We start from the raw sequence: 10,332 nt of genomic DNA, 5'->3' as shown, positions 1-10,332 counted from the left end.
GGTAGATAAGACAACAAATAATATTTTTTTAAAAAGTTTGACTTTTCAAACAGACCAAACAAATTGAGGCAAAGGAATAATTAAAAATGTAAAAATCACCATAAATTCCAAAACAAAAATAGAGAGAGGATCGTGATCTTTAGTCAATGGTACCAAAGAAGAGGACACATGGTAAGAAAACTGAGGCGTCCCACTCTATAATAAACTCCTAAAAGGACGAGATATTTCAACCTAACCGTGGTTAATATTAACCATACCAGGGTAAAGGAGTCTGTTTCTCTCTCCCAGAGCAGTTTATATTTCAGAGAGACACCATAACCTCACTGACTATCCAAAAAACCTGTAAGTCCTATTCAAACCCAAGTTCAAGATGATGATTGGAAATCCAAATCCAACGGTCCAAGTGCCTCCGTGGGACCCATTCGACGATCAAGCGTCTCAGATTTCGTCCCCATTAGCAAACTTCTCCGTCAACTATAACGCCAATGCCGGTAACGGAGACCACTCTCTTTTGCTTGACTCCTTCGCTGCCCTCCACCGTTACTTGCCGTCGAACGAGAACGACGAGTCGTACTCGTTTTCGGACGTCGTACAGGACGCGTTCTCGTGCGACCATTTTCGGATGTACGAGTTTAAGGTTCGGAGGTGCGCACGTGCGAGGTCGCATGATTGGACGGAGTGTCCGTACGCGCATCCTGGTGAGAAGGCTCGTCGGAGGGACCCACTGAAGTATCACTATTCCGGTACGGCGTGTCCTGAGTTTCGCAAAGGGAATTGTAAGAAAGGGGACTCGTGCGAGTTCGCACATGGGGTTTTCGAGTGTTGGTTGCATCCGAATCGGTATCGGACTCAGCCCTGTAAGGACGGACCGAGTTGTGGTCGGAAAGTCTGTTTCTTCGCCCACTCGCCGCAACAACTCCGAGTCTTGACTCAACAGAGTGGAAGGGAAAGTGGGTCGAAGTTTGTTTCATCGCCCACTTCGATTCTGGTGTCGCCACCGGTTTCTCCCCAGTCTGACTCGCCGCCCTTGTCGCCGACTGAAGGCGGACTCGGTGGGTTTGGATCGGGAAAATCGGTGAGCGAACTCGTTGCTTCTATGCGGAAGATGAAAATGGGCGGTTGTGGCGGTTGGGGGAATCAAGTGGGGTCAGTTTCGCCATCTGGGTACGGGTCGCCCCGTGCGTCGATTGTCCGACCCGGGTTCTGTAGCACGCCTTCGACTCCGACTCGGAGCGTGACTCGTTCTGGGCTCGGTCCATTTGACCTGTGGGAAACGAAGTGTGAGGAAGAGCCAGCGATGGAGAGGGTGGAGTCTGGGAGGGGCTTACGAGCCCAGATGTATGCTAAACTCAGTAAGGAGAACTCGCTCCGACGAGTTGACTCGGCCGTGTCTGGTCCTGATTTTGGTTGGGTGTCGGAGTTGGTTAAGTGAATTGACTCACCGAGTCATTTCCGTTTTTAAGTATATATATCTTTTTGGGGTTTAAGAAATCGGTGGCCTATGATTCTTCTGACTCTGTAAATATTATGTTGATTTTGGACATTTTTCACTGTATATGCTCACTGGGCTGGGAAGAGAGATCCGAGTCTCTGTTTTGTGGTTCTTCCCCCAAGATAAAAATGGCAACTCTTTTTGTACAGACTAAGAAGGATTTCTCAGACTGCCGAAGAATGAGTAGCATTTGGTTTGATCAATCTGTCTATGATTTGTATTTTTAACTTTCTGGATTCTCTGTCTAATTTTCTCGGAGTATTATCATATCATTGTACATGTTTTTGGCAATTAAATGTATTGTTACATATTATCTTCATCTTGTTTTAATTGTTTGGTTATTTTCGTATCCAAATTTTGTTACATATTATCTTCATCTTGTGTTTAACTGTTTCTTTATTTAAGCACCCAAATTTTGTGGTACGTTATAGATTTCTCGACAGACTAATCATATTGGTTATAGATTTCTCGACAGACTAATAATAATGCTGACTAAAAATGTGAGCATGAATTTGATTTAGATCATGGGTATCTTGTGTCATGTCCATAACATTTATAAAAATAAATCACGTATCACTCTTTGTAAGCATCTAATATCACTTGGATTCATTGTTTGGCCTTGTATGGAATTGCATGCAATAGGAATACGACATGTCTAAAAATGATCACATGATAGCTTTGAACTTTTTCTAATTATATTTTCGAATATAGGTTTGGCTTGTTCGATTTTGGATGCGACATAAACACGACATGTTTAGAGTTGTTGTATGTCTGTTTCATATTCAGCCTAATTCACTGGAATACTGGATGAATACTTTATTTCTACTTATGTTCTGTTCTGGGATGTTATGCCATGTTTCATTTTCTTTGGTCTTCGGTTAGTACTCGGATTAGTTCTAGGAAGCCAATCAAGCTATTGAAAGTGATTTCCTGCCCTCTTAGCTTTGATGTTTATTACTCATAAATCTTATATGGTGTGGGTGTTTATCTTCTTGAAATGTTGTTTTCTATCTTGAAGGGCTACATATGATAGTGATGCAACTTCTTAATTGTTCTACATTCTACAAGCTTGAGTGCCAAGCCTTTTTTGCCATTGCACCCCTCCCAAAAAAGAAAAACCAGAAGAATCATAATCATGTTCTATTGTTCTACTGCTGAGTATTTTAAGTGACAATAAATTCTCTTAGAGATTAGATTTGTGACGTGGTGTTGAACTGATAAACCTGTCCTTATCTGCTTTAAACATATTTTAGTTTAGTTTATCTCCTTTGTGCCACTTGTACTTGACAATTTAATAAAAGAAATCCTTGATGTGAAAGTTTTGAAGGGACAAGATATGGTCAAGCACCAATTCTTTGTGGGCTCCTTGGGAAAAATCTGCTTACTCTTTCCATTTCAAAGGCTTGAGGTGGTAGTTTTTGCTTTGAGAGAGGGAGAGACATGGGGCCATTTGTAAGGAAAACATGATTAGAATTAATAAAATATAACGTACAAGGCAGACAAAGTGGCCGGTAGTTCCAGGATTTGGTTTAATTTTTGTCCTATTATTATAATCACGTCACTCACAAGGCCATAAAGTTACTTGGGGGTGGGGGATACTGTAGTGGCGGCTCTATAAAAAGTGGGTTTTTATGTTGGTGGACTTGTCTATGAATGCCAAAGATTGCTCCATCACTAAAGTCCTTTAATATATGTGCCATTGGGTTCCGTTTGGCTATGTACGCTCTAAACCAAGTCGGTAAAAGAATAAGGCTAAGGCTGGATTTGGATTGCGACGAATATTTAAAAAAAAAAAAAAAAACCTAGCGTCTGCGTTTTCTTTTGGGTTCTGTGTGTTACAAGTACAAATTTTAGCAAATTTTTATTTAAAATTGAGTCTTATGATATTATTTATATATTTAAAAATTATTTTATTACGGTGTTTTTAGTTTTCAGTAATAAACGGTATTCAAACAAACCTTAAATATTAGGAAAAAATGGCATTTGTCCTTAATATTTTAAAAATATCTAGCATCTGTTTTGAAACTATTAAACACTGTGTTCCTGTTTTGAAATTTGATTTTTAAAAAATTAAGTTATAGTTGGAACTCAACATTAGTAATGTCAAGTTTTATGTATATCTTGCCACTTAATTTTTTTTTTTTTTTGAAAATTTAAGTGAAATTTGACATTGCTATTTTGCTTAAATAGGAGTATTGTACAAGATATTAAAAAAAATAAGGACAAAAGCCTATTTTCTCCTAAATACTAGTGCATGCACTGTTTGTTATGTTGGATTGCTATACACAACCATATATACACATTTTTTACTAAAATTGTGAGTCACAATTTTAGTATTGTGTGTACGGTTGTGTGTAATAACTAGTGTGAAATTTATATTGTTTAAAAATATATAAAAATATCATGTAATAGATTTATATATATATATATATATATATATGATAGAAATTTTACTCTAATATAATTTAAGTGTATATATGTGTGAAATTTCTTCTTAAAGACTTGAACTCCGACCTTTACCTCCTACACCTCACAAACATTTATACTTATAGAGTGGTCATCGCATCTAGAGTGTGCGATTGTCATGTAATAGAATATTAAATGTTCCTTAATTTGTGACTTTACACATTAATAAAAGCTAAAACACTTTTGAAATAAAGACAACGTTTTCCTGTTGATATGATGGATTGCGATGAGGGGAAAAAAAAATATTTATGTTGATATGATGGATTGTTGCACACTACCGTACATATACACTTTCCACTAAAAATTGTGAGTCAAGTACTCTGTATGTACAGTTGTATGTAATAACTAGTGTGACATAAAAATTGTTTAAAAATATATAAAATATCATTTAATAGAATATTAAATGTTTCTTAATTTTTGACTTTAAGACACTCTTTAATAAAAGCTAAAACACTTTTGATACAAAGACAACGTTTTACCTTATTAAAACCTTATTGATATTACAAATTATGAGTGATAAACATTCACTTTTATATGAACTTATAATTTACATCACTTTATTTTTCTGTGTTCACAACCTGTTATTTCAACAAATTATGGAGAAAGTCTATGTTCCAGGATTCATTCAAGCCAAAAATAAAGGACAGTGAAGTTGGATGGGAGGAATTCTCTTTAAAATGGGTATTCACACATCTAGTGATGAGATTAAATTCAACGCGTACCTATTAATAGCATCCAATTTACTACTATACAATGTGGTAGCATTTTCGGACAATTAACGGATTAAATTTGTTTACGATGCTGTTAGAGATATATTCATCGAGTTACTTAAAAACCAAGCTATCTCTAGAAAGCTCCACCATAAATTTTAGTATTACTTAAACGAGTTATAAAAAAATATTTAACTAGTTATTTTAGGACCACAACTGTTGTGCCATATTTTTTTTGTCAAAATTGATTTGATGTAATAGACTGTGATTGACTACTTATCACTTTCACACAGATTTATTACTTTTTCTTCACAACTCATAGTCAGTCACATATGATAATTGTGAGAAAGATTGTGACCATAGAATTATTGGTATTGAACCATGGGTTTCTTAGTAAAGTTCCAAACTTATTGTCCTAATAGCAAAACGAAAAAAAAAAAAAAAAAAAAAAAACCAAGCTATCTCTAGATAAGTTCCACCATAAATTTTAGTATTACTTGAACAAGTATAAAAAAAAAAATTCAACGAGTTATTTTAGGACCACAACTTTTGTACCATATTTTTTTGTCAAAATTAATTTGATGTAACAGATTATGATTGACTACCTATCACTTGCACATAGATTTAACACTTTTTCTCCACTACTCTCAATCAGTCACGTATGATAGTTGTGGGAAAGATTGTGGTCATAGAATTATTAGTATTGATTCTATTGAATGATGAGTTTTTCAGTAGAGTTCCAAACTTATTGTCCTAATAGGAAAAAAAAGAAGAATAAAAAAAAAAAAAAAAAAGCTAACAATGTTAAGCTAATAAGATAATGAATCAAATTCTTAATAACCAATTACATAAATAAAATAAACCATAGATATTAAGTAGTTAGGGTTGGATCCAACTAATAGAAGGCTACGTTCATAAGTTTATTGGCTGAATAGTTTTCTTTTTACGTCTCATAGGTTTATGTAATTGGAGGCCTTGAATCTTGTGTTCTCACCAAGGGGAAAGGAGAGATCGGATAAGAATTGTAATATAATATTTGGAATGAAGGAAGAGAAGAAAGGATAAAATTGGAGGAAAAGGGTAACCAAGAAAAAATTACTAATTTTAAATGAAATATTTGGGTCATATTTGGAAGAGAGAAAGAGGATGAGATTGGAACATTTTGTGTAATATTTGGAAGGGAGAAATAGGAGTGAGAGAGGATAAGAGAAAGAAAAAAAAAAAAAAAAAAATACTGGAATATACTAATTTCGCCATCTGCTTTATCTAAATATAGGATTGGTGATGGGTCCTTCAGTCCTTGTTACTCAATATGGCATGATAGTTGAGTAAATTAGTCCAATGAGTCATAGGCATTGACCTTATCCAAACAAGGGCAAACAAGTAAAAAGAAAAGGAAAAAAAAGATGGGGCCTGATAAAGTTTAGGGACATAATTTTATTTTGTTAGCTTATATGTTTTTTTTTTTTTTTTTGAGGGGGAATTAGCTTATATGTTGGATGTTGATTCATGTACAATAAAAATGAGGAGCTGAATTTGATAAAAATGTGATGTAAAATCATCTAATAAGAGAATATCATATCAAATAATTTTTTTTTTTGCTTAAAACTCAATACTTCTACCACACCTAATAATATCTTAATAAACTTTCAATTAGGTTAGATTTTCATATGGGCATTAGATTTTTTTTTTTTGAGTAAATATAGATATTAAAATTGATTGGGCGTAATTGTGCCTATTATTTTAATATGTGATATAATGATATGTCATATTAAAATTAGTGGATGTAAAATTTGAATTTTACCCCTACATCCTTATTGAATTTAATCTTAAAAATAATATCATCGACCAGTTTATAAAAATGTGACATTACTTTAAACATAATTTATCAGCTCCATAAATTATAAATTTATAAAGATAGTAACATTGTCCCATCAACCCAAAAAATAAATAGTAACATTGTTTTTACTTTATATATTTTTTTAAACCATACCTACCTTTTCCTTTTTCCCCTAAGAGTGTAATCAAACATTATCGTTTACCAAAAAAAAAAAAAAAAGTAATCAAACATTGTCATGATCAATACCTACCATCAAGAATAAGCCATTATTTTCCATCAACTTGACAACTTCTCAACAAATGAACTTTAAATATAGGCCGTAGGCAGCGCTCAGTCACGCATGCGAGCTTTGTAACTCAAGCGGATGTACGAAAGTGATGGAACATGACCTTAATTTATGTACTAGTCTAGTGGGTATAATAAAGTATAATAACTTAGAATTAATAAACATTAAAAAAATAATAACTTTTTTTTTTGGAGAAATCAAAAAAATAATAACTTAAAAATGAATAATTTTCTTAAAGCTTTCTATTTGTACTTCATAGAGTTTTCTTGGCCATAGTAATAAATAACTTATCCCAACATTTAAAAAAAAAAGATTCATGCATGTGTCCGTGCCTACTCGCACGTGTGCAATGGTGTTACTTACTAGACAGCATTATTGAAATTGACAATGGGCTTAATCTTTGTAAGGACAAAAGGGTTTTTGAAAGGTATGAAAATCGTTTTCAATGCACTAAACATTGTGTCGTTATGATTGTATTTTTACTTTCTATGCAAATATTTGGCTCCCTCTTATCTTTGGTGTTTATCACTATATCCATGCGTTAAGATGGTACGTTTATATGAGACGACAAGATCGATTATGTTTGGATAAAAGTATAGATAATTGATTGCACAATTTTGATGGGGATGGATTTGGATTCTTTCTACTTCATTGTGTCTTCAATAGTTTAGAAATCAAAATCACTCAATTGACTTGACAGGTTAGCGTCAAGCATGTACCTACTACCCCCTAGTGGGAAATGCTTATCTTTCCGATTGTATTCATCTCAGTTTGCAACATGGTGATAATTGCAATTAAAGGAGGAAAAAAAAAGTTATAATTATCCAAAATCTTCCAAATCAAACTCAAAAACCACGAACATGATCATGAACACAAACCATATAAGGAAAAAACACCAAAACATGAAGCCAAAGGCCCAGATTAGGCTTTGATCTTTTTCAGATGACGATTGCGATACAAACTTGGTCACAATGGTATTGTTAACAACTATTTCAATAACATTTAAAAAAAAAATCTTAAATCATTTTCAGATTTGAAATAGAAAAATAGACAAATGATATCGTATCAATGAACTTAACGATGTGGATTGAACAGGGGTGTGCGGAAAAACTACAATAAAAACAAATGTGAAGTTAAAGAATTCAATTGAAAAAAAAATAATTAAACCATAGGATAAGAATAAAAACAAGCCAAACTTTCTTATAATCTCATCATTAATATACTTTTTTTTTTTTATCATGCATCAATCATAACTGTAGGGATAAAGGCCCAAAACCATATAGTGGGCTTTGGGCTTCACCCAGGACAATTGACAAATTCGAGGAGAGGCAAATAGTTTGTAAAAGGGACTCCCAGTTAAAGTCTCATAAACAGGAAATGCATGAAAGATGATCCGAGGAGGAATACCTCCTCGGATGCGAAGGATGTAACTCAAATACGTAACTCTGGAAATTAGAGGGCCCCTCCGAAAGGCCCTGGTGATAGGAGTGTGCCACATAAATATACGAGAAAGAAGGAAACACAAAATATCTAAGGAAAAACTGTTATCACCGCATTAAATGCATTACGGTTACTTTTTTGGCCGCATTTATGTGGCGACTGTGAATGGGGATGTATTCTGTTTTTATGTACAGTGGTGGCTCCAGAAATTTTTCTCAGGATGTTCCTTAAGAAATATAAATTATACAATCTAATAAAAAGAGAAATTCATATATAGACAACAATAAAAAAATACGCAAATACATAAAATTTACATTTGCCTTCTTCGCGTTTTCATATTTTGAAATCGTTGCATGTTAGTCTCATTATCATTTATCAATACTACAAGCTACATCTCTTTTAATGTACATAACTAAACAATCATTCATTAACTGAATGTAGAACAAATTATGGAGTAGAATTTAATTTTATTAGCATAAAAAAATTGAGGGTGTTCCCAATTTTTTTTTGAAGGGTAAACAAATAAAAAATTTTAAATTATTATATATATATATATATATATATTTTTTTTTTTCAGGTCAGGGTGGTCCTGGGACCACCCTACCCTTAAGGTAGCGCAGCCCATGTTTATGTGTCAACGTGGCCTTCTATCCAAACCCGTCGACCAATACAGAGTACAGAGCATTATTTTGGGGGGAGTTAGGTCCACACTGCAGCATCTGATTGTGCGTCTAGTGACTTTGTTGCAAAATATTCACCCGTAAGTATCTTTCCTGGGGTTGGGGGAGTTTGGAAAATCAAAGTCTCCATCATGGAGGCAACTAAATCTTGTAGGGGGACCTAAGTTCCTTTCACTTGGATAAACATTGTTCGTTTCTTACATTCATTGATGGTCACTACTCATACCTAGCTTAGCTCCTACCACCATTTAATTTATCTTGCAAGAAAGTTAGGTTTGGTGCAGCAAATTAAAATTGGATAAAACCAACACCAACCAAACTTAGATACAGTTCATTTTGTGCAATACATTAGGTTTTTTAATTAAATTTAACAAATAGATGCATTGATCAATGAAGCACAAATACTATTATCTTTTCCAATGATAGTTAAATTCAATGTATTTTTAATTGAAGAGCTTAATATACTGTATCTAAATTTTACTTTATTAACAAATTTTCCACTCTCCTTAATATATCTTGTTTTTCTTAGGGATGATAATGGATTAGATTTGTTAGGTTTTTGACCCAACCTAACCCCAATGGTAAGTGTTTGAGATTTTTTAAATAGGTTTGTGGAGGGTTTAAGACTGTAAGTCCAAATGTTTAAATATGTTAGGATTTCGGAAGGGTTTGGATCGTTTGGGTTTTATACTGTAACTACCACAACCCAATCTAATTATATATTAAATTAATAAAATATCTGTATCATTAATTTACTTTACAAAAAACTAAGATTTCTATAATAAAAGTAAGTATGCATTTCTTTCTCTATTAAAATACAGTTTAATTAATTATTAAAAAAATACTGTTTAATTTAGTGAATTTTTTTACTAATATTTAAATTTTGTTAAAGAGTATTTTAGATGTTCAATTTTCAAATAGATTTGGTAGGTTTTTGACCCAACCTAATCCCAATGGTACGTGTTTGAGATTTTTTAAATAGGTTTGTGGAGGGTTTAAGACTGTAAGTCCAAATGTTTAAATATGTTAGGATTTCGGAGGGGTTTGGATCGTTTGGGTTTTGTACTGTAACTACCACAACCCAATCTAATTATATATTAAATTAATAAAATATCTGTATCATTAATTTACTTTACAAAAAACTAAGATTTCTATAATAAAAGTAAGTATGCATTTCTTTCTCTATTAAAATACAGTTTAATTAATTATTTAAAAAATACTGTTTAATTTAGTGAATTTTTTTACTAATATTTAAATTTTGTTAAAGAGTATTTTAGATGTTCAATTTTCAAATATATATATAGAATCCATTTGAGATGAAATTGCTAAAATTTAATAGGGCTTTATATTTAGAAGCTTTTTTTTTTTTTAAAAAAAAAAAATTAAAAAAACGTCTTTTGTTCCAAACTTAACCCGTT

At 32.9% G+C, this 10,332-nt stretch overlaps 1 protein-coding gene across 1 annotated transcript; it reads left to right on the top strand.

Moving 5' to 3' along the window:
- The first annotated feature begins 301 nt into the window (after window positions 1-301).
- Window positions 302-1,811, top strand: LOC126708917 (zinc finger CCCH domain-containing protein 23-like). The gene has a single exon (XM_050408924.1). It carries the CDS (start codon window positions 371-373, stop codon window positions 1,430-1,432), a length of 1,062 nt encoding a protein of 353 aa, XP_050264881.1. The 5' UTR covers window positions 302-370; the 3' UTR covers window positions 1,433-1,811.
- Window positions 1,812-10,332: the final 8,521 nt, after the last annotated feature.

Source organism: Quercus robur, chromosome 2 (genome assembly GCF_932294415.1).
Source record: "Quercus robur chromosome 2, dhQueRobu3.1, whole genome shotgun sequence".
NCBI classification, from domain to species: domain Eukaryota; kingdom Viridiplantae; phylum Streptophyta; class Magnoliopsida; order Fagales; family Fagaceae; genus Quercus; species Quercus robur.
The sequence above is the reverse complement of the archived record's forward strand: the minus strand, read 5'-3'. Positions and strand labels throughout refer to the sequence as shown.